The sequence below is a fragment of the Periophthalmus magnuspinnatus genome, chromosome 10 (genome assembly GCF_009829125.3).
Source record: "Periophthalmus magnuspinnatus isolate fPerMag1 chromosome 10, fPerMag1.2.pri, whole genome shotgun sequence".
Taxonomy (NCBI): domain Eukaryota; kingdom Metazoa; phylum Chordata; class Actinopteri; order Gobiiformes; family Gobiidae; genus Periophthalmus; species Periophthalmus magnuspinnatus.
In genome coordinates, this window is record NC_047135.1 from 15,183,583 (window position 1) to 15,209,543 (window position 25,961).

A 25,961-nucleotide genomic window follows, 5' to 3' on the forward strand; every position below is an offset into this window, starting at 1 on the left:
AGTCCCTGGCCTAGTCCCTGGCCTAGTCCCTGGCCTAGTCCCTGGCCTAGTCCCTGGCCTACCTCTGAGCCTGGGGACAGGCGTCAGTCTGATCTGTGGTCAGGTCTGTGGAGTACTGGGAGGTCCAGTCTCGGAGGAAGATCTGGTCCGCTTGGGTCCGGAGAGTCTTGAGTCCTGGTTCAGATCCAGTCTGGTTCACGACTAGACCCACCCCGGCCGTCTGCGTGAAGTAGTCCTCAGACCAGTTTGAAGTACCTGAAACAGAAAATACACATGTTTTATAAATAAAGTCTACTTCTCTATGACAAAAGTTTAAAAAATATGTTGAAAATAGTAGTAGATAAGTAGAGAGTTGTAAAACATACTGACGACATCACACTCGGGAGAATTCATAAGTTTGGCACAAACACCTTTTTTTCCTGATACTCTAAACATTATTTCAACAAAATAAGTTTTCTTATATTTGTATTCATCAAATGATCATTACTGATCATTTGATCAGAAAGTAAAAAAGTCAACCAGACAAAAAAGCCCTCCAGTAACCCTAATCCATATATTTTATATATATATTTTATATATATTTTATATATATATATATATATTTTATATATATATATATATATTTTATATATATATATATATATATATATATATATATATATATATATATATATATATATATATATATATATATATATATATATATATATATATATGTAAAATCTTAAATATAATTACCATAACTGTGTTTTAGTAAAATTTGTAATCTAACCTGTAATATGCATTTTAATACTGACAACTCTGATGACATTCTTCCAATGAAAGGTGTTATAAATAAATGTATTGTTACTGAACCACAAATAAGACACTTTGCAGCTGATATCATCATTCCCTGGGGTAACTCAAGTTAGACTTTAATCTAATTTTTGGTTTAAACACAATCTGACTATTAAGAACTGACTTGTCTGGAACTACAACAGGTGAGACGATTTGTGCACTTAAATAAGTCCCTCTCAAATAACATTACAGTCCCAAGCTAGCTAGCATTAGCCAACAGTTTTTCAGTTACCAGTAATTAGTCTCACAGAATCCCACACTGCAAAGTATCAATAGCACAATATTAGTTTCATTATTTGTGAATTGATATGGTTGGTCCGTTTCCAGTCAAGATGTGCTTTAGTACCGTTTTGGCCTTGGATAAATGCTAGGCCTGTACAATTTTTACTGCAATTGGATTTCTGTTTTAAAAAGTAGGATTCTATTCAGAATGCATATTGTTAAAAAAGGAGCATTCACACCTTTGAGAGTCTCGGTTCAGTCCTAGTTCTGTCTCAGCCTCATCAGTAAGTAGTATTATTAACAATAGTTTATAGTTACCGATATAAAGCACTCGGTCCGTCACCATGAACTTGGCGTGATTGACTCGAGCAAACTGGATCTTCATTTGCTCCATAGTCGAGGGCACTGTGAACACTTTCTGTACCAATAACACAATGATTATAATACTAACTATTGAGTCATTCTGCTAGATAAGTGCAAAGAAAACATTACTAACCCAACAAATTCTAACTCATTTATTGAACAATAATTCAAAATACTGATTATCTACACAGGCCCAATACTAAAGTAGCCATAAGTAAAGGTAAAGTAGCAGTTTGTGACATCTGTTAATATGAGCCCAGAGACGTACCACTTGGATGTCGCAGTTGAGGGGGGGGGCGGTTCAGAGTGAGTAGAGACTGGAGGTAAACAAACATGGCCGCATGAGAGTAGGGCCAACAGCTGACTAGGAGTCGAATCTTTAACCCTCTGGAGCAGGCAGCAGCACGGAGAGCAGAGTCTAAGGGAGGCCAGAACCTGAAGACAAGAAGAGAGGGTCAGATGGTGAAGAGGAGATGGTCAGAATGTGCAGAGGAGGCAGAGGATGGAGTGGATACCTGGGAGGTTGGGAGAATTGTGCCAGTGGGAGGAAGTCCATGACAGACACGTGGATGAAATATTGGGCATCTTCAATCACGGACAAAATGGCCGCCAAGTCATCAGTGCGTCCGCGGGTGGAGAGCTGAGGAGGACTGCTCTAAGACACACCAGAGGAGCAGACAAGAGCGGTTTAGTTCTAGGGTTATCAAAAGTATTGAAAATCAGATACTAATCCACAATAAAACTACTAGTGAAACTAGATACTCATTTGAGCACATATTGATACTAAAAAAGTCACATTCACAGGACAGAAATGAACCTTTCCTGAACAGCTTGAGCTGTATCAGAATAAGTAGAAGACCACCTAGACTAGTATACGCCCTTGGACCACTATGGAACCTACCTGGATGACTGAGGAATTACACAGATATAAGGCCACAAGGTAGTATAAAAGAAAATACCACAGCATGATCAATCACACTGCACAAGGGCTCAAATGGCCGCGGTAACTGCATTTTAATTAGGCGTAATTTTACTATTCAACTATGAACAAATTCATGTTTACACAGCTCTAAGGTGCAGAGACGCCGGGAATATGTATTGGAGGACAGTGCTGAGAGAAGTCCTTCAGTCACAGGGTGTTGGGGAGACAGCATTAACCATGGGTGTACAGGCTTTACTGGAGAAGCAGCAGACTTGAATGCAAATCCACTCATCGGGCAGCTCTAAAACCATGTGAAGTATGGCTCAGCACTAGATAACATATGCTCTGCCCGCAGAACCGACAAGTGTCCAAAAGCGTTTTGTACCAGTACACGCAACTTGTCTCTAAAACTACACTTAGTGAACAGAAGTGGCTTTTTCTGACTTGTGAGTATTGAGCCAAATCCCTAGTATCTAAATCAAGTTTGAAATTTAAGTATCATGGCAATATTAGTACTCACAGAGAGGTAGACCCGCGCCGGGACTCCATTGAACTTGAGGTGCAAAGGATTCTGGGAGCTGGAGAGGGCGGAGAGACGCGCTGGCCAATAGGGAGGCAGGGAGCCGTTAGCGCCCCCTACTGTCCAGTAAACCTCAAATACACGAGACAGGTCCTGAGAGAGGCAACTGCAATCTTCGACTGTCAGACCCACCTCCTTCACCTGAGAGAGGGAGGAATAGAGGGAGAAGAGGGAGAGGGATAAAGGGGAAGAGAGAGGAAAAGAGGGGGAGAGAGTGAGAAAGGGAACAGGAGGAGGGAAAGAGAGGAAGAGAAAGGGATAAAGAGGGGTGGAGGTGAAGAGGAAACAGAAGGAGAGGGAGAGAAAGGGGGTGGAGAGGAAAGAGGGGAGAAGGGGAGAGAAAAGGGGAGGAAGAAAGAGAGGAGGGAGAGATGAAGGGGGTAGAGAGGGGGTTTAGAGAAAAATACATGGAAAGAAATATTTTTGTTTAGACATGGCTTAGTTCAGACTTAGACCTAGATTTAGTCTTGATTAGACCTGGTTAAACCTGATGTAGTCCTACAACCCTATTTTTAAGTCAGATTTATTTCTGACTTAAAATGAAAACGTGTTTGGATTATTATCTAAACCAGCATAAAACTGTGATATAATCCAGGGGCAGTATGAGCCCTGACCATAGCTCGGTAATTATAGACTCTGCTCTGGCTCTAATAAGAGAGACTCTGACTGTCCTCTCCTGACCAATCAGAGCAGAGCAGAGGGACAACGACACTACAACATAGAAGAAAACTGATGTCAGATGAGGTTTTGGGACATTTGGCCATTCAAAACAGAATAATTTGCTTATTTTTCCCTTGGAAATCCATGGGTTGGCACTGCTCATGTGTTATAGTGTTTTGTTATGATCCCTAATACGTTACAGTAGTTTGTCTTATGTCTTGATTAAACCAATTAATTGAACTTGAAGCACTGCAGTCACAAAGAGCAGAGTTTTTAGAAGCAATGAGCTCTCCCTTCGTGTGCCTCATGGGGAAAGTGAAGGAGTTGTCAAAGTGTAAATCACATAATTTGCCCCATATCATTGACATATTTCATGCAGTCCCAACACAGTTATGATTAATGTATTTTCCAGACTATAAATCACACTTTTTTTCATCCTCAGATGCGACTTGTCACACTGACAACCGCGCAAAGACACTCTAGGCTTGTGTACCAGTATGACAGCTGCACAGAAGAGGAAGTGGCACTTCATCTACTTCCAGAGTTGACGGAGTTGTTCAGAAGTGACACCGAGGAAGAATTCAATGGATTTAGTGATTTGAAGAGATCGAGAGTAAACTTGTTAGCTTGTTTTTTATGCTTCATTATCTGATTATGTTAACAAACCAGACACGTATTCAGTTAAGTATAGTATAAATGTGTTACGTTAGCATGCTGTTCTGCTATTCAGCCTGTTGTTCTCCATTTTAATGTTATTATTATAACTTGCCTTTACAGATAAAATGTCTGTTCTTGGTCTCAGATTTTTTGGGGAAATTTATTTTACAAAATCCATTTTATAATCCAGTGCGACTTACATATGTTGTTTTCTTCATTATTATGCATTTTTCTGTTGGTGCGATTTACCCCTATGGCCATTGGGTTGAATATGATCACTTCCCAATACAATGTTGCTTTTACAATATTTAATATACTATACTGTTTTCTGTTGTTGTCAAACCCTAGGTTCTCTGTACCTGTGTTAGCGAGTGCCAGTCCATGTCCAAGTATAGACTTTATAGTTTAACTGGCACATATTATATTATGGCAGCTGTATTGTTTGTAGTAATACCTGTGTTAGTGAGCGCCAGTCCATGTTGGCACTACCCACGTACAGGTGTCTCTGGTCCACAGCCCAGAGTTTAGTGTGAATGATTCCTCCTGTCAGGGAGGACATGTGCACCTCTCTCACCTCCGCACCTGACAAACACACAAATTTATCAACTTTTACAAGCTTTTAATCATGTTATAACAGTGTTCTCTCATTATCATAGTTGAGTTTTGAGTGATTCCTGCCTGTTTGAGTAATCCTGTACTGTCCTGCATTTGAGGCTTGAGTGCTCAGGAAATCTGGACATTTCTCTAATAGAGAATGATTTGACAAATACAAATAAATTACCTTAAACCCCTTTATTTTTTTTAAATCAGTTCCGTCCTTGTGCATAAAGTTGTAGTTTTAGTACTCACTGCTACTTCTTGTATCTTACAACTTTTTGTCTTTTACATTTATTCACAAAATGCCACTTAACTGATATAAAAATGATAAATATTTACCACAGGTAGTATCCCTCCACACCAGCTCAGAATTAGAATTAGGTCATATATGTCACATGGTGATTTTTCAACAATAAAAACAAATGAAAATCTCCTGCTTGATACAGACAAATGCAGTTTTGAACAGCAAAGACCTGTTTCTATTAAGCTTGAACAAAATGTAAAATAGAGCTCTATAAATGCTATGTAGTTTATTAATGTACCTTTGTCCTCCAGCTCATCTGTGTCACCTGTTTGACTCTGTGGTGCATTCACTGACAGTCGCAGAGTCACACCTTTAGCTTTAAGACTCTTCAGCTTCTCAAACACCAACCTCCCCTGAAACACAACACATAGACAGATGCCCTCCATTCCTCCTATATCCCTGTGTGTCAGATACCCTCCCACCCTCCTGTGTGTCAGATGCCCTCGCATTCTGTGTCCTTGTATGTCAGATGCCCTCCCATCGTGTGGCCTTTGTGTGTCAGATGGCCTCCCCCTTTCACCTGTGCGTCGGTGGGCTCTTGGTCCTTGCTCCTCAGGGTCAGGTAGAACGCAGCAATGTCAACAGAGTGGTTAGCCCTGTCGAGCAGACGCAGCCAGCTCTGAGCAATGGAATCATGAGGAGCAGGGGCTGAAGGATAAAGACCGACTGGCAAAGACTCCACCAGAGATGCCCTGCGGAGCAGACAGGTGCGACAGGGGTCAAAGGTTAAATTTAAGAATTGATCACAATTTTCCGTCATAAACCCCCCCCCCAAAAAAACATTAACTTTATTATATTTGTTTATATTGATTTTTGTATATTTACTAAAAAACAAAAAATGACTGTACTGTCAGAAAATCAATACTGTCAAATTTTAATCATTGCCATTCAACAGGAAATAGTCCTATTTCTTCCTCCAAAGTCTTCTGCATCTGCTCCAACACATACGCTCTTACTGACAAAAGATTGGCTGTAGACCTGTACATTAAAACCAAAGCTAATCACTTACTATCAGACAGGATTCAATCTTGTATAATATTTGATGGCAGGACTATGGAATTAATCAAATTTTAATAATTTTAAAAACGGCAGCTTAAACTTATCGTTTGACCAACTAACTAGACCAAAGCATCCAACTAGTGTAACCAGTGTCAACGAGGGGTCAAACAAGAGTTATTAAAACTGCAATGCAGAGTTTCCACATTGTTGACATTCTTCACAGGCGTACAAGGACAAGTATTTCACATATATAGTTGAAGAATTCACCAATGATCTAACATCTTTAGTATGAGCCCTTCATGTTAGAGCCACTGTGTAACGCTATGCCAGATTTCTAAAAAGAGATGCCCTGTCTCACATGTTTCCCATTGTGAGACAGGGCCAAAGCAGTTAAACCCATACTACAGTGGCTTGCAAAAGTATTTACCTCCCAGGAACTTTTTCAAATTTTGTCAAGCCACAACCACAAATTTAAATATTTTTTATTTTGTATTTTATGTGAATAAGTAACACAAAATGTGAAGTAGAAAGAAAATTATACATAATTTCCAGCAAAAAAAAGCAAAAACAAAACAAAACTGAAAACGTGCAATGTGCAAAAGTATTCAGCCCCCCAAGTCAATACTTTGTGGAACGCCTTTTGCTGCAATTACAGCTGCAAGTCTTTCGGGTATGTCTCCACTAGCTTTACACACCTACAGACTGAAATTTCATTCTTCCTGGCAAAACAAGATCTGTCAGATTTGATGGAGACCGTTTGAACTGCAGTTTTCAGATCTTGCCCTAGATTCTCAATTGGATCTAGGTCCAGACTTTGACCATTTGAGCCATTCTAACACTTGAATATGTTTTTGCTTTAAACCATTCCATTGTCACTTTGGCTTTATGTTTAGGATAGATGTCTTGCTGGAAGGGGAACCTCCGCCCCAGTCTCAAGTCTTTTGCAGACTCCAACAGGTTTTTCTTCCAAGATTGCTCTGTATTTAGCTCCATCCATCTTCCCATCAACTCTGACCAGCTTCCCTGTTTTAGCTAAAGAAAAGCACCCCCACAGCATGACGCTGCCACAGTGTTTGACTGTGGGGACGGTGTGTTCAGAGTGATGTGCAGGGTTAGTTTTCCTCCACAGGTAGCGTTTTGCTTTTAGGCCAAAAAGTTCAATTTTAGGCTCATCAGACCAGAGCACCTTCTGCCACATGTTTGCTGTGTCCTCCAAATGACTTCTACGGAACTGACTTCTTACAGATGGTTTTCAACAATGGCTTTCTTCTTGCCACTCTTTCATAAAGACCAGATTTGTGTAGTGCACGGCTAATGGTTGTCCTGTGAACAGATTCCTCCACTAGAGCTGTGAATCTCTGCAGCTCTTCCAGAGTCACCATGGGCCTCCTGGCTGCATCTCTGATGAATGCTCTTCTTGTTTGTTCTGTAAGTTTTGGTGGATGGCCATGTCTGGGTAGATTTGCAGTTGTGCCATACTCTTTCCATTTCTGGATGATGGATTGAACAGTATTCCTTGAAATGTTCAATGCTTAGGAAATCTTTTTAGATCCAAGCCCCACTTTAAACTTCACCACAACTTTTCTCTGACCTGTTTGGTGTGCTCCTTTGACTTCATTTTGTGGTTTGCTCTCAAACACTCTCTTAACAAACTTCTGTGGCCTTCATGGCACAGCTGCATTTATACTGAGACAAGATTATACACAGGTGGACTCTTTTTAGTCATTAGGTCAACATTCAATCTTTCCAAAATTATCAGGCAGCTTCTAAAAGCAATTGGTTGCATTCAAGAAAAATGGCTGAATACTTTTGCACACTGCACTTTTAAGTTTTTATTTTTTTTAAATTGTAAATCTTGTCAAATATTTCCTTCCACTTCACACTTGTGTGCCATTTTGTGTTGCTCATTCACATAAAATGCTAAGAAAATGTATTTAAATTTGTGGTTGTGATGTGACAATATGTGAAAAAGTTCTAGGGGGATGAAGACTTTTGCAAGCCACTGTATGTAACATTCAATCTATCTTTGAACAATAAAAACACCTGTAATGAAATATATACTTTTTAGTACGTTTATTTGGTGAAATGTTACGTAATGGGGCTTTAATTCAGTTTCTTTAGGGAGATTATAATAGTTTCAAGTTGAAACCAAAAAGTTATCAAGTAATGAGGGGTGGACCTGGTATGCTTGTTTAGTCCAGGTTTAGTCCAGGTTTAGTCCAGGTTTAGTCCAGGTTTAGTCCAGGTTTAGTCCAGGTTTAGTACAGTTTCAGTACAGTTTCAGTACAGTTTCAGTACAGTTTCAGTCCAAGTTTAGACCCAGTTAATTCCCAGTCCTATTAAGTCTTGATTTTGACCTGGTTTAGTCCTTGCTTAACCTTGGTTTAGTGTACGTCTGTTTTCATTGTTTAAGCTAGCATTTCATTTGTTCTAATGTACCGTATTTTCCGCACCATAAGGCGCATCGGATTATAAGGCGCACTGTGGGTTTTTGAGAAAATTAAAGGCTTTTAGGTGCGCCTTATAGTGCGGAAAATACAGTATGTACCATTTTCGCATCACATCATATCATTTCCCTATATAATCACATGCACATGTACAGTATTAGTAGTGGACTCACCTGCAGTCGCTGGAGCAGTGAGCGGTTTTGGGTACAATTCCCTCCAGCCAGTGCAGGTGGAGCTGAGCAGAGAGCTGAGCCACGGAGTGTGGGAGACCATAGAGCCACAGATGCTGAGAAAACCCTCCTAAGAGGAGCAGAAGGAGGGGGAAGAGGCAGCGGAGGAGCAGGCTGTAATAGGACCATGTCTGGAAGAACCAACACAACAAATTTAGAATGGGCTCAGTCCCGGGCTCAGTCCCGGGCTCAGTCCCGGGCTCAGTCCCGGGCTCAGTCCCGGGCTCAGTCCCGGGCTCAGTCCCGGGCTCAGTCCCGGGCTCAGTCCCGGGCTCAGTCCACATTTAGAACAATTCAGACTGTGACTTGGAACTGTGTGATTTGAGGCAACCTGATGCTTCTCAAATAACGAATGTGTTCTGAAACTCTATACAGGTGAGATGTAGATTTATTTTTATTTTCACAGCAACAAACTGGAACATGTCTTTCCAAATTGTTCCATTTGTATGAAAAATCATGTAAATTGCAAAAACATTTGAGCTGTATAGCGAACAAAAAACAGCTGTTGGCATGAAAATCTGCGTGGCAGTAGCAGTGCAAAACTGTAAGAGATTTATTAGCCAAAAGAACTAGGGATGTTACAATAACCAAAATATTGTGAAATAATATTACCAAAGGCCTCATAATAATATCATGGGCAATCATAATATATTGCATTACAAATCTCTTTACTTTAATTAATTGTTATGGTGCAGCAACAGATCCTTTGCTCTGTTTCAGTCCAATCATGATGAAATAAGTATGAAATAACTACTGACACAATTTTAAATCTTAATTATTTGGACTGTGGACTATTTGGCTTGAAAAGTAGGATATTCACAATTTTGTTAGCCTCCACAAAATGTTGCAATAAATATACCTGGAGATGCATATCCTGAAAATAACTTATCAAGAGATTTGGATACAATTACATCCCTAAAAACAGTGTTAAAGTAAAAAAAAAGTATGGTGGAACTACACGGTAAACTGTACTACAGGTAAGTACATCTATCACTCTATGGTGTCAAAATTTTTTTTAATGAACACAAGGTAGTATTTAGCATCTTAAATGGACCTATGAAAGAACAGGACATGGACTGAAACTTTTTCCACCTCTGCCTCCTACACTGGGACCAGACTTGGACCAGACTTGGACCAGACTTGGACCAGACTTGGACCAGGCTTGGACCAGGCTTGGACCAGGCTTGGACCAGGCTTGGACCAGGCTTGGACCAGGCTTGGACCAGGCTTGGACCAGGCTTGGACCAGGCTTGGACCAGGCTTGGACCAGACAAAATGAGCAGAGTCATGGTGAGAGCTGCATTCTCCTTCAGGGTCTGGCCACTGTCCCTGTGTGACAATGTAATAGTCCTGTGAAATGTCTGTTGACTCAGGGGAGGAGTTTGGGAGGACCAGACGAGAACTAAAACTAGTCTAAAGCAGGACTATGAACCAGGTCTGATCCGGGACTAAACCTGGTCTTGATGTTCTCACCTTCTTTGTTTTCTCAGCGGTGGGCAGTACAGGTGTCTCTTCACTCTCTGGTGCACCAGGTTCAGTCTCTATTGGAGCTAGTTGAGAGTCTTGATCTTTTTCCTCTCTCTCATCTGGTGTTAGAGACTCGATTTTCTGGGCTTCAGACTCTGCAGCTGGAGCCTCATCCTCCTCATCTGTCGAAGAGGCTACGAACTGAAACAAAGTTACAATGACAAATGCTCAAATAAAGGACTTTTCACTGCTCACAGTGCCTCAGGATCTTAGCCGACATTCTTTTATTTCCTGCTTGAGCACCTGGCCTGGGTCTCATTTATTAAACTCAGTCAAAACAAACCTCCCCAGATTTCCTCACTGCTCCTCTCTGAGCTCAGATCCGTTTCTGCCTCATCTCTGTTAATTTCCACATCATCTTTCTGTAGATCACAAACTTAACAAGGAACAGTTTTCTGAATGGTAACTTTATAAAACAGAGCCCTAGTCATATTTGTGGAGAAAGAGCAACACTTCCAACCTCTCAGTCATATATTTTTTTAATAAAAAATAATTAACATCCACCTTTACATTTCAGTTCACATTCTACAGTTCATTTAAATATAAGCATTTTAAAATAATTGTTACCTCTTTGGCCTGTAGCTTCAGTGTCTTGTTCTCCCATGGCGGCTGCTCCTCTGTGATGCCCTCCCCTTCAGACTCTCTCTCCTCCTCTCCTCCATCACTCTCTCCATCTCCACTCACCCCATCCCCTCTTTGTCCCCCATCCCTTACCCAGACTGCCTTCTCCTCCTCTCCCCTCTCCCCATTTTCGTAGGCATATCTCTCTCCCGCTACCTCTTCTTTCCTTTCCTCCTCCTCCTCTGATCTTGATCCCAATCTGGTCTTGCTTTCATCAGGGAGTTGCTGGTTCAATGCCTGGTCTGGTCTTAGCGCTGGTCTAGGACTAGCTGTCAAATATGATTCCGATAAAGTTTTTGGCACCGCGATGTTTGTGATGAAAGTTGTCGCTGTTGCCTCAGTGCTAGCAACATCGGAGCTAAAGGCGAAAGGCGAGCGTACAGCAGGAGCAGACAGGAAGCGTTCTTTGACCTCTTGAGTTTTGGGCTTGACAGCTTCCATAGTTGTAGTTTTCTTGTGGAATGTTGGGATCCTTGATGCAGGTTTGGGGATGCCACTTTTCCGATTCATTCCGTCTCTCTCTTCGAGGCGGTTTAATACAACACTGCAGTTCTGGATGTGCTACAAGAGAGAGAGAGAGAGAAATGATATTGTTAAAGAGAGGGTATTATGCAAAATGGACTTCTTACATACACAAAACAGGTTCAAATCCAAGGCAGACAGCCTTTCTGGGTAAAGCAGGGGTGTCCAAACTACAGCCTGCGGGCCAACTGTGGCCCGCGGTCCTGTTTTTATTGGCCCGCAGCAAGTTTTGAAAATATAGTATATGGTTTGGTTAACCACTTAGCGTTCCGCCTTTACGTTACAACTTTACAGCAATGTACGTGTATTTCTGCGTCACCCACACAAACAATCTACACATCAAATGAAAGCTACGGCATTCATCTTTCTGAATATGTAAACCATTTACACCTCTACACAGTGCTGACAGGAAAGCCGTTTTTACAGAGAAGTCAGAAATGTGGATTTGCACTTCACTTACCATTGAGTGCTCTGGTTCTGTCAAACATCAACATATTCACACAAAGTTGGTCTCATTCGTTCCGTAAAGGTCCAGAGAATATAATCCAGTCAAGAAATTATGTCCACAAAGGAAGTTAGAGCCTCCATGTCCAATCTGCTGCAGGAAAGTGAAATCTGTTCCGTGACTTCTCTGCATTTCTTTTGTCAGTTTCAGGCATAATAAACTTCTGACAGTGCCAACTTTATTCCTCAGCGCAAAACAAACTTGTTAGCTTGTGATTGACACCAAAGTTGGCCAATAAGGTGGGGGCTGTGGGTTACTGGAGCCGCGGACAGTGAATGAGTGCTACAGATGACTGAAAGAGTACGCCCCACTCTCCCCCTTGTAGAATCAAGCTGTTACATTACACATGTTTAGTGATGTTTTCCTCTTAAAGCCCATGAAGTGCGGAACACGCTGATGCGTGACATGCAGTGGTTTACTGTAAACAGACGGAGTTTGCTGCGCACGTAAAAAGCCGAGGCTGGATATAAAGATCTGCGCGTAATTTTACGCAGCAGTTTTGCGTTTTAAACATGACGAAACGGACAAAACAAAGGAAGTGCGTGACCGAGGACACTGTGGATGTTTGTACAAGTTAAACTAGAGGCAACTCGGACCCGGAGCGGTTCATGGAACCGAGTGAAGATCTCATGGTGGACTCAGGAGTAGAGTAGAGGAGTAGGAGTAGTAGTATGAGTAGAGACCTTATGTTTTGATGGACTGGATGCTGTTCCTGAAGCGTGGTAATCGTGGTTTATTCTGCTATTCACTTAATTGTGGGTCAAATGTGTATCATGTGTAATCATTAGCATTTGCTAATGCCAATTTGCGCCCCGGCCACCACCAATCATCACGCACACGCCACTTGGGTGAAGTATCTTGCCTAAGGACACAATGACAGAAATTGGTCCAAGTGGGACTCGATCCTCCAACCTTCGGGTTGCGGGACCAAAGCTCTAACCACTGAGCCACTGTTGCAGAATGACTCACTGTACAATCATGTACAGCGTGTTCTCAGTTTCCAGTGTGTGTTTGTTTACATTTTGAAGTGTGTGTGTGTTTGTAAATATATATTTATTTTGACCCATAGCACTTGTTTTGACTGTATTTTATATACAAATATACATTATATTGTGTTTTGATATAATATATAAATGTACAGTAATAGAGCAGCTGGGTGTGCAGATACAGATTCCTCTCAGTGTGAGTTTTCAGTAGAGCCCTCAATGATGTCTGTGGGTTGAAACATTCAAAAGTTATTGCACTTTTTCCAAACGTTCTCCAAATGTCTTCATTCGGATAGGTTTGGAGAGGCCTGGACTTACTCATGATAAAATGATTATAAAACTCTCATTTTTATAGGTGTTGACCTCAAATTTGAAATGTAAGTGGTCAACAGTCTTGTCAGTTGAGGTATGGTGTATTTTTGTCCACAGCTACCTACTGCAGCTTTCTACACCTTCATTTTCACAATTTTTTTTTGGCGAGGATGAGAAAAAATTTTTTTTATATGTGTTCCCAAAGTGTATAAATGCTCAGCAGACAAACTTACAGTGATTCTGATGCCTGTGGGTAAAACTATAGGGTGTTACCTTTACAAAGACCCCAAACTTGTGCATTTACTACTGAGGGTTCAATAATGGTGATTATTTTAATTTGGAGAGGTCAGAACAAAAGCAGTTTCACCAAAATCACCCGGAATGCTAAGGGGTTTTAATATATGGTTTGCGCTCCTCTGGGCTCCACTTCTCAGTTTCAACACTAGATGGAGCCAAACAGCACTACTCAGTTTCAACACTAGATGGAGCCAAACAGCACTACTCAGTTTCAACACTAGAAGGAGCCAGCCATGGAAACAGGTGCTTTTCGGTCTCCGCCAAAAAAAACCTTTGACCGCAAATTAGCAGAAATGTCAGTGCTGAAGAAACGCAAAATAGCAAGTGAGTGCAGGAAATGTCAAACACAGTGGGAAAATGATTATTTCTTCAAGGAAATAAATGGAAAGTGTATTTGTTTGATTTGTAAAGAAATCGTTGCTGTGATGAAAGAGTATAAGAGTATACTGTCTCTTCCCTGCTTCTGAAGAGTGCAGCACCTTTGGACCTTGCTTGCTCCTGCTGCTTCCTACTTACTTTGCTTTTTTAATCATTGTATCTCTTCCATTGCTGGGAGATTTGTTTAGTTATGATTTTCTCTTAAGTAAACCAAGACTTTTAAACCATTTTTACATTTTTTAACAAAATTTTTGAAGAGCCACCAACATGTCCGGGGGAAGAGACGAAGGGAATTCTTTCTGCGAATGCTGTCGGAACTATCAACAACAAATTAATGAGCTACAAGCACGGATATTTGTTATAGAATCTGAAAAAGGACTTCACCGAACGCTCCCTGTGACTTCCAGTGGTAAGCAGCCTACAGTTACTTTCAGAGAAGACAGTGAAAAAACTGCTACTTTCAACTTAAACCTGAGTGATACGGTGCCTTTTCCAAAACTTTGTAAAGACAAGAATTTCAAGCAAACGTGACAAGTGATAAGAGGCAATGCTAATATAGTTACATCACCCAAAATATAACTTACAAACAGATTTTTACCACTGTCACAGACTGATGTTGATGTTAATATACAAATGGAAAATGGATTTTTGTCACAAAACAAGAGCAATGAAGTTGGCAAAAGAGCGGCGGCAGACAGGCGGTTTGTGCCAAACGTCAAGGTCAGAGATACGCTGCTACTAGGAGACGGTGCTATCAGAGATGTGACTCTCAGAGGAATCCAAACTTGCTCGTACCCCTGTCACACTGTCTCTGAGATTACAAAACTCCTCCCAAAAGTTTTGTCAACATAACAAGGAGCTAAACAGCTGATTGTGCACGTGGGTGCAGTTGACACCGGAATGAATCAGACTGAAATCTTGAAAAAGAATTTCATTGAATTATTTGAGGAGCTTGATAAAGTGGAGGTTAAGACTTTCATCAGTGAACCTCTTCCTAGCATAGACAGAAGGAAGATGAACAAATTTATCCGGCTGTTTCAGCTGAACACATGGCTGTTCAACACGTGTGCGGTCAGAGGACTGCACTACATTGAGAACTTTGATCTATTCTGGAAACGAGAGGACCTGTTCAAGGGAAATGGCCCGCACCTGAGCAGAGGTGGAGTGAGAGTGTTGACGGATAACCTCCTCCACGCTCTGAGGCACCGGCCTGGACAGGGTCCTGGGCCAGTGAGAGAAAAGAGGAATGAGAGAAGCATTCCTGCTGCACCAACCAGAGACCAAGCCAATGTGTCAGCACCACCAGCAGCACCACAACTACAACCACCACCTCCCCCAGCGAAGGAGTCACCACCAGCAGCACAACCATCTCCCCCAGCGAAATAGTCATCACCACCATCACCACAACCATCTCCCCCAGCGAAGGATTCAGCAGCACCACCACCTCCCCAAGAGAACAAATCACCATCGCCACCACCTTCAAAAGTGAAGGATGCATCTCCAGCATCACTTCCCCCACATCACAGGCCTTGAACCTGTCTGTGACAGCCCCAGCAGAGGTTTCAGTCCCAGCAGCATGCCCATCACCTCCCCTGCCCACAGACCAGCCCTGGGTCCCCTTTGCTACATCTACTCCCTCGAGGGACTCCTCACTTTCCTTTTCCTCCCCACCTTCACCCATGGCCCTTCCCGACCATCTAGAATGTCTCATCAGATCAGGAATTAAGATGGCTCCCCTCACACCTAATATGGCGCAATCGAGAGTTCTGGCATCAACTATGCTGAACTCTTCCCCGTACCCACCTATCCCCCCTCGTCTTTCACCCAAACCCCCCCCTGCTCCTCTTTGGCGCTCACCTGGTCCCTCACCCAAACTCCCCCCAGCTTGCCCTTCCCTGCCCTCCCCCAGAGCTGTTATCAACAAGAGCTAGGACACACAGGGCCTCTGCTGTCTCAGGACATACAGTCATGATAAAAATAATATCATGCTGAGGCCCTGTGATGGAGCTATATCTAGTTACACCACGTAGACTGATTAACAGAAGGATAGCTAAACTGTCCAATCAGAAACATTTAGTTCACATTCCCTGTAAGAAGATAACATCCAGTCCTACTGAAACTAATCTGAAACCTGCTGTGCTCAATGTCAGATCTTTATGCAACAAGTCCTTTTTAATTAATGATTTTATTTCCTCTTTTAATCTTGATTTTATGTTTTTAACTGAAACGTGGCTCGACAAAAACACAGGTAATGCAATTCTAGTGTAATCAATTCCACCCAACTTCAAATTTGAATCTGAAACACGACTAAACAAAAAAGGTGGAGGTGTGTGTGCATTTTTTAGAGATAATTTAGTTACTCACAGATTGTCATTTGGGGTGTTTTCATCTTTTGAGTATGTTTCATTTAAAATGGAGGTAAAGCAATCCCCCTCCATACTCTACTTAGTCCTATACAAACCTCCAAAGCGCTGCCTGAGTTTTATTGATGATTTTACTGAGATGCTTTCAGTCATATGAACAGACTTTGATGGTTTAGTCATTACAGGTGATTTTAATGTACATGTGGATAATGTGTCTGACAGAAACGCTAAAGAGCTCCGTTCTGTCCTTGAAACCTTTGGTCTGACTCAGCATGTCAGCGAGCCCACCCACAACAGAGGACACACTCTGGACCTTCTTACTACAAAAGGAGTGAATATTTCAAATGTCAATGTGGTGGATGTTGCTCTGTCTGATCATTTCTGTGTCTTTTTTGACATGTCTGTTCCCAAACCAGCGGCTGGTCCTGAAGTTGTTCGAAGGAGACACATAAATGATAAAACAGGTGCACTGTTCATGGAAATGATACACTTTGAAAATGCCTCATGTTCTAATGTTGATGATTTGGTGAACTCTGTAACTTTGAGTGTTTTAAATGTTCTGGACACCATTGCCCCGATGAAGGTTAAAATGGTTAAAGATAAGCAGAAAGCGCCATGGAGGAATGATGACTCGGTCAGGGCACAGAAAAGGGAGTGCCAGAGGGCCGAGCGGGAATGGCGCAAGTCAAAGCTCCAGGTTTACAGATTTACAGAGAAAAAATGAACATGTACAACCAGTTTATGTAGAACAAGGCAAAAGGTATTTTTCTGACATTATTGGAAGTTATAGTAACAACTCTCGTGTCCTGTTTGCAACGGTAAACAGATTAACAAATCCCCCAGCTCCACTGCCGTTAGAACTAATTTCCACATCTAAGTGCAATGAGTTTGCAGTATTCTTTAATGACAAGGTTCAGGGCATTAAAAATGCCATAAATTCCACAACTCAAATAACACCTCAGCAGCCACCTAGACACTTAGAGCTGACTCACTTTGCACCTGTAACTGACAAAACTGTCCAAGAGATTGACACCAGTCTGAGTTCATCTACATGCTGCCTCGATGTGTTACCCACTAAATTTCTAAAGTCTGTGCTCAACAGTTTGCTATCACCACTCACTCTCATAGTTAATTTGTCACTTCAATCTGGAACATTCCTAAGCTTTGAAAACTGTGGTTATCAAGCCTCCCCTAAAGAAGAGCAGTCTTGATGCCACAATATTGAACAATTACTGACCAATCTCAAATCTGCCGTTTTTAGGCAAAGTCCTCGAAAAAGTTGTTTACCAACAGCTTATTAACTTCCTCGAAATTAACAACTCCTTTGATGTCTTCCAATCAGGTTTTAGACACCACCACAGCACTGAGACTGCTCTTATCAAGGTGACAAATGACATCCACCTGAACACTGATGCAGGCAAAGTCTCAGTTTTGATCCTGTTAGATCTGAGCGCTGCCTTTGACACTGTTGATCATGGGATCCTCTTACAAAGACTAGAGAACTGGGAGGGCATCTCTGGTACGGCACTAAACTGGTTCAAGTCTTATTTAGAAAACAGGGAGTACTTTGTTGAAATTGGAAAATGTATATCAGATAAAATGTCCCTGACCTGTGGGGTGCCCCAGGGTTCAATCCTGGGACCCCTGCTGTTCAATCTCTACATGTTGCCGTTAGGCCAGTTAATATGCAGCAATAATGTGTCCTACCACAACTATGCAGATGACACTCAGATCTATGTCTCACTGGCAGCAGGTGAATATGGACCAGTGGATTCACTCTGCCACTGCATCCAACAGATAAGTGTGTGGATGCAAAACAACTTTCTTCTGCTAAACTCAGACAAGACTGAAGTCATCATCTTTGGCCCACAGAAACATAGAGAAAGTGTCAGCAGTCACCTCCATTCTCTCTCTCTAAAACCTTCAACTCAGGCTAGAAATCTAGGGGTAATAATGGACTCAGACTTGAACTTTAATAGCCACATCAAATTAATAACATCTGCAACTTTTTAACACCTAAAGAACATTGCAAAAATCAAAGGTATACTGTCAAAGCCAGACTTAGAGAGACTTATCCATGCATTTGTCTCCAATAGGTTGGACTACTGTTACGTCCTGCTCACTGGCCTCTCTAAACAAGCCTTAACACAGCTGCAGTACATCCAGAACGCTGCTGCTCGGGTCCTGACTAGAACCAGGAAGTATGAGCACATAAGTCCTGTGCTCAGGTCTCTGCACTGGCTTCCTGTAGCTCAAAGAATAGACTTTAAAGCAGCTCTGCTTGTGTATAAGTCTCTCCATGGCCTAGGTCCAAAGTACATCTCTGACATGTTAGTGCCATATGAACCATCTCGCACACTGAGGACTTCAGGGACCGGCCTCCTGCTGGTGCCCAGAGTCAGGACTAAACATGGGGAATCAGCATTTAAGTTTTATGCAGCTAAAACTTGGAACAGTCTTCCTGAAGATGTGAGACAGGCCTCTACTTTGACAATGTTTAAATCCAGGCTCAAAACAGTTCTGTTTAGCTGTGCATACGACTGAAAGGTTTTTATTCTGCACTCTTCTGTTTTAATGATAATTTTATGATGATTATTTGTGATTATTTATTTTTTCGATTTGTGTGATTTTAATGTCTTTCTTATTCTGTAAAGCACTTTGAATTACCTTGTGTATGAATTGTGCTATAGAAATAAACTTGCCTTGCCTTGCCTATAACATCCGACGGCACTGAGACCAAACACCAGAGCTACACATCATACACAGGTGGTGAACGAACACAGAAAGTCCAGCAAATGGCAGCTAGCTTACAAGCCCAACAACAGTTTTTTGGTTTTTTTTCGTGCCAACAAAATACAGGAAAAAGCAACAACAGCAAGCTATGAAGTCACTAAACTTATTGCCCAGCATGGCAAACTATTTTCAATTCAATTCATTTTATTTTTGTAACGCCCAAAATCACAACAGTGGTGCGGAGAATCGAGGACTTGCCAGCTAACTTGAAACTTCAGCTGAGAGACAAAGTGTGTGCTTTTGATTTTTACTCGATAGCATGCGATGAGAGTACAGATGCCAGACACCGCTCAGCTGTTAATTTTTTGCGGGGAGTAGACGATAACTTTTGCTGTATGGAGGAGCTGCTTGACATGATGAGCCTAAAAGGCTCAGGTAAAGATATTTTTGAAGCCGTGTCAGAGGCAATTGAAAAAATGGGACTTAAATGGGACAAGCTCTGCGGTGTAACAACGGATGGAGCTCCAGCCATGAGGGGCGAAAGCAACGGAATGGCACCTATGTTGTGTGATAAGGACAAAAAAGGGCAACGGTGAGGCTGTTAAAATGCACTGCATAATCCACCAAGAAACACTTTGTGCCAAGACGGTCCAGCTGGGTGATGTGATGGACACTGTTGTAAAAACTGTCAACATAATTTGAGCTAGAGGACTACACCACAGAGAATTTCAAGCTTTCCTAGCTGATGTGGATTCTGAGTACGGGGATGTACTCTACCACTCTGATGTGCGCTGGCTCAGCCGCGGCTCTGTGCTCCAGCGGTTTTTACGCGCTGAGATCAGAAATCGATCAGTTTTTGAAAGAGAAGGGCCGCCCTCTTCCTAAACTGAGTGACCCTCTGTGGCTGGCAAACCTTGCATTTTTAGTTGCTCTTACTCATCATTTGAATACATTAAATAAGAACCTACAAGGCAAAGAGCAGCTGGTTCCACACCTTAATGCGCCCCTGAAAGCCTTCTGTGTAAAGCTCCGCCTGTTTGAGACGCAACTACAGAGCTTTAACGCTGCACACTTCCCTGCACTGACTGAAATCAGATCTGCTTTTCCAAATGCGGACCTTACTGCTAATAATGAGAAATTTGTGTCTGTGATTGCATCTCTTATGATAGAATTCAACCAGGTTTAAGATTTCCCTGTTATTGAAAAACAAATCAAGCTCTTCTCGACCCCCTTTCTGGTGGATGCAGAAGAAGTGGAAGAGAGTTTGCAGTTAGAACTGATTGAAATGCAATGTGATGATTCTCTGAAAAGTCAATACCAGCCTCTCTCCCTCCCTGACTTCTATCAGAGTTTGGATAATGTCAAGTTTCCTCTGATGAGACGCCATGCAAAAAGAATGATGAGCCCGTTTGGCTCAACATACATATGCAAACAAACATTTTCTCTGTTAAATCAGAACAAAAACAGACTGAGAACCAGAATAACTGATAGCCATCTCTGTGAAGTCCTCCGTGTCTTCTCCTGACATATCAGCCATTCTTCAATCCAAAGGACAGTATCACTGCTTCCACTGAGTTCTTCACGGAGGTGAGTTACAATTACACACTATATTATAGTCAACATGTCTCCTGTATAGCGTGTGGCCTGGCCCTTGGTTCATTTTTCTGTATTTGGCCCTCAGGGAAAACTTCACACCAGGGGTGTCCAAACTTTTTTCACTGTGTCTGTGTGGGTTTCCTCCGGGCACTCCGGTTTTCCCAATCAACCTAAAGCATGCACAACAGGTCAAATCCTCCAGCTAAGATAGTCCCGACCAAGACTGGATCAAGATGTGGAACTGAGTCTCACTGCTCCTAACAGGTTTAATCCAGAAACACTGAAAGGTGGCTCAAAGACATTTCCCCAAAATAAAGAGTACCTAACATAAATTAATGCATAACTAAAACAAGAACTAAATTTAAACCAGCAAATAACAATTTGTTGTCATTTGAAATCTTTCAAATTTAACCAGCTATCGTCACCAACCAACTAAAACAAAACACAATCATTTCTGAATCAATGCATTTTCTATTCACTTTAACCTAAATCTAACTTGAAAAACTCCAAACTTACTGTGTATCTGAAACTTACTCTGTATCTGAAGCTTGCCTCTTGTTTGATCCTCCTGATATCCACAGATTTAAGATAAAGACCTGCGCTCTGAGGCCACTCCTATTCAAATGATGCTGTTTAACATGTCCATATAGAGATGCCATCAGCCGGCAGCCCATAATAATCTAGAATACGCTCATCGGCTTCAAGTTCAACTGTCTATATTATCAATATATAAAAAGCCATACTCAAAAGTGAACTGAACAGAACCCAGTACATATAAAGTCCCTGTACCTGATTTTTTCCCATGTATTTCAACAAAATGTTGAAGTCCCAGTACAGATGTATTGTATAAGCATTTTTGTTGGCAAAATAAGTTCAATGTGTACTTACATATACTATATGAAAAGACACATGCTTTTTTCCCCCTCACTATCTGACATGAAATCAGACTAGGCTTTTCCTGTTTTAGGTCAATTAGGATTACAAAAATTACTTATATTGGCTAAATGCCAGAATAATGGAAGATGGATTATTTTAGGGCATGTCCCACCGGGAGGAGGCCCCGGGGAAGACCCAGGACACGCTGGAGGGACTATGTCTTTCGGCTGGCCTGGGAACGCCTTGGGATCCCACCGGAGGAGCTGGAGGACGTGTCTGGGGTGAGGGAAGTTTGGGAGTCCCTGCATAGACTGCTGCCCCCGCAACCTGGCTCCGGATAAGCGGAAGAAAATGGATGGATGGATTATTTTAGACATTTTTGATTACTTTCTTCAAAGTCAGAAGTGTACATACATTAAGATTACTATGCCTTTAAACAATCTGGGAAAACCCAGATGATGATGTTATATCTTTGGAAGCTTCTGATAGGTTTACTGACAACATTTGAGTTCATTAAAGACACACCTGTGGCACACCTGAAACACTTTGTGTGACATCATGGGAAGTCAAAAGAAACAGAAAAAAAGAAGATATCAGTGAAATGAGTACTGTACCGACATGGGCTGAAAGGCCACTCTGCCAGGAAGAAGTCATTACTCCAAAAGAAACATAAAAAAGCCAGGTTACAGTTTGCAAATACACCTAGGAACAAAGACCTTAATTTCTGGAGACCTGTCCTGTGGTCTGATGAAACTAAAATTGAACTCTTTGGCCATTCTGATTCTGATTCTGATAATGAGCACTGTTATGTTTGGAGGAAAAAGGGGGACTTTGAAATATGGGGATGGCAGCATCATGTTGTGAGGCTGTTTTGCTGTAGGAGGGACTGGTGCCCTTCACAAAATAGATGGTATCACGAGGAAAGAACATTATGTGGAAATACTGAAGCAACGTCTTAAGACAACAGCCAGGACATTAAAACTTGGATGCACATGGCCCTTTAGCATACAGCTAAACTGGTTACACAGTGTCTTAAAAATAACAAAGTCCATGTTTTTGAAGTGGCCATCACAAAGTCCTGATTTCCTCCTCCTATTGAAAATTTATGGCAAGACGTGGAAATGCATGTGTGAGTAAGGTGGCCAGGAATGGGCCAAAATTCCTGCCAACTATTGTGAGAAGCTTGTGGAATAAAATCCAAAATGTTTGACCGAAGTCATACAGTTTAAAGACAATGGTACCAAATGTATGTACACTTCTGACTTTGAAGAAAGTAATGAAAAACTGTCTAAAAAAATCCATCTCTCATTATTCTGGAATTTAGTAAATAGAAATTATTTTGGTAATCCTAATTGACCTATAATAGGCTAAGTTTAGTCTGATTTCATGTCAAACATTGTGTCTTTTTATATAGTGTATCTAAACTTCTTGTTTCAAATGTAATTATAAAGTTTTTTAGTGTTCGAGAAGTGTTAGAATACCAATTATTATTATTATTATTTTTTTTAAATGACTAAAGTATGTCTTTCAATATTCATTTCCTGAACTTAAACAAGGCAAACTTTTAATCAGTGCCAATAATGGTGACATTTCAAAATCTTTAATTGATGTACACATTTTATGATTGGCTCTGAGAAAATGTATGAGGCTGTGAGATCAGCTGACCTCAAGCGCAAAGATTGTGTTTGGTGTTTAATGTTTGGTGTGTGACCGAGTCTGAAGCAGGTCCATAAAAAGGAGTAGACTGTAAAGGTCATTATAGAAACAAACCACAGCAGGAATTTATTACACTAAAAAGCCACAATGGCACAAGCACATGCTGTTAAAATGTCAATTATAACAGACAGGGCTGCAACTAACAATTATTTTAACAGTCAACTAGGCAGTGATTATTTTTTTCCAATTAATTGACCAGTCAAACTATTATTTCCATTAAACATTGACAACAACAACAACTAACTTTTAAAACGCAAAAAAAATACTTTAAAAAAAAGTAAAGTAGTAGAAATATGGTGGTGACTGAAGACTTCTAAATAGAGAATATTTACACATCAAGTGCAGAATTGATAAAAATGAGAAATGATTGATTCTGTTTGACACGATTTATTAATTATTCCACTGTCTTGGTTACAAAAAGGTCTTTTCATATGTGTTTTAGAGCCTGTATAGTCCAGACAACTATTACAATGATCAAAATACAACTATGGTTATTTTTTAGTCAGTTAGACCAGGAAGGATCTCTTGAGGAATGTTTGACGACATTATCTGCAAGGTATACATCAAAATCTTTGTCCCAAGATAATTAAAAAGAAAGATGAGCAAAAGTACCAGATTTCTGTCTAGATTTACATTTTGAATGTGCTGTCATAATCACATAATATTGATACCTAGACACTGGCAATAAGCAGCAACAACAAAAACTAATTAAGAGAAATTAACTGAAATATGAACAGATGGACAGAAACTGATGCATTTGCCCTGATCATCATTTTGTTTTAGATTCTGCAGTCACATTAGTGATTATAAACATGTACCAAAGTGCTAAATTGCAGTTTGAATACGCTGAGTAATGCTCCTCCCTCATACTGCTCATAACTCATATCTGTTTACAGATCACAAAAACATCACATCTTTTTCATTTTCTACTTTTAGCACAAGTAATATTTGGAAGCTTTGCCTTACATTAAAATATGTAAACTAGTAATTTATTACTAAATTAAAAAGGAACTGTATGTAAGATTTTGATTTTAAATTCCATAAACATGACTCATCTGTTTATGTTCAAAACAAATATATTGGTAGCTTTTACTGATAACAAATCTAATGCTGATTAATTCTTATACAAAAACATTGGACATGATGACCATGTTTATATTATAATTTGGTGTTTTGGTTCTCAAGACAATTATCCAATACGAAAGCAGAATGAGCCTCATACTCAATTGGGCTGCCAGTTTCAATGCTGAAATTCAGTTGGTTTAAACCTTAAAGGACTCTCTCTCATCTGAATGGTCACTACCTAAACCCTAGCACCTGCAGCCAATCATTATTCAGTGCAATGCAGACTCTGCACTGAGTGAATTCTGGAGACAAGTTTCCCTGTTGATTACATTGTACTTGACCATGAAATATCCAAAATTACGTGAGTGCCATTTTACAGATGTAGCAAAACCCCACTCTGAGAACTGGTGCCCCTGGTCTAAAGGAGTGAAACACCATAAACATAATTATCTTTTGTGTGAGATTAGAACACTTCCGCTGGGGTTTACCCGTGCTTCCTGCGCTATATTACCGCTACTGCACATGGACAAAGTCGGTATTATAACTCCTGTCCAAACCACACCACACCCAAGCGTTTAAAAGGGCTATTCTTCTAAGACCATTTTAATAAAACCTGTTCATAACAAAGAAACAGCAGATTTTGATAAACTCACCATCTCTCCCTCCTCTGCAGCGGCTCCTTCTTGGGTTAAATCCTCATTCTGGATGCCTTCTTCCCGGCTCTCTAAACCGAAGTTTTGGCCAGGTTCCGAGTCTGAATCTTGTCCGTCCTGTGTATCAACATCAAATCAATTACATTAACGCAGGAGTAATTGCGCTTAAGTATGCAAGCTGTTTAATTTGACCCGTAAGCTTCCGTCTTCAAACTTTTAAAGCATTGCAGTTGAAAAATAAAAGCGATATAGTTAAAAGATGAAAATGATGACTGCAAAACGTGAAGTAAGCAAAACTTACCATTACGCAGCGCTTTGGGGGTTTACCGTGACTATAATAGCTTCAAACACTGGCAGCGATGTTAAAACACACTCTTAAGTTAGTTCTTTGTCAAAACAGTGATAGGTTAACTTGTTTTGAGTGAAAAAAATCCTGGCGTTGTAGCAGTGGCGTTTGCAAGGTAGCTACGTGGCCGAATGCGAGTTTTTTTTCAGTAGCACAGACCGAAGAGGAGGAGGAAGAGGAGAGGAGGTGGAAATTCTGACTCCAAAAAGCTCACCTCGTATATTACGCGCCTGCCATGCAACCGAGTAAACTTCCTCTGGGGCGGCTGAGCAGATCGGGGAATGTCCTCCTCCAAATCCGAGTCAGAGTGCTCCTTCGTTGGGGCACGGGTGGATTTTCGAGAGCGCAGAACCATAGGCATCTTCTTCCGTGTCTTTAATAATGTAGCTGCTACACGAGACCTGTCTGCTGAGAGATTGCTTTGTCACGTTTTAAAGCCAGTAACTCATTTAAAATTCAAAATACGTCGATGACTAGACCATGCACTGCCCTAAGCCTAAGTATACAGATTTAACCCCCAAACCATGTCGCTTACTCGAGAGAGCAGAAAAACAAAACAAAAGTTGAAGAAAGCGCGATTTCCTGCGCACGCTCATTGGCCGTTTGAATCTAAAATAAAAAAAAAAACCGTTACGCAGCGCTGACGT

The 25,961-nt window shown here is 41.1% G+C and overlaps 1 protein-coding gene across 1 annotated transcript; it reads right to left on the reverse strand.

Annotated features, from left to right (window-relative positions):
- Positions 1 to 47: 47 nt before the first annotated feature.
- pld7 (phospholipase D family, member 7) lies at positions 48 to 25,849 on the reverse strand. Its single transcript, XM_055224975.1, is given in 14 exon segments — positions 48 to 255; positions 1,378 to 1,477; positions 1,691 to 1,702; positions 1,704 to 1,857; positions 1,938 to 2,077; positions 2,865 to 3,065; positions 4,696 to 4,823; positions 5,381 to 5,495; positions 5,663 to 5,834; positions 8,762 to 8,949; positions 10,292 to 10,486; positions 10,913 to 11,527; positions 24,969 to 25,085; positions 25,529 to 25,849. Coding segments are annotated over 14 exon segments (2,481 nt in total). The 5' UTR covers positions 25,676 to 25,849; the 3' UTR covers positions 48 to 58.
- Between the last annotated feature and the right edge of the window lie 112 nt (positions 25,850 to 25,961).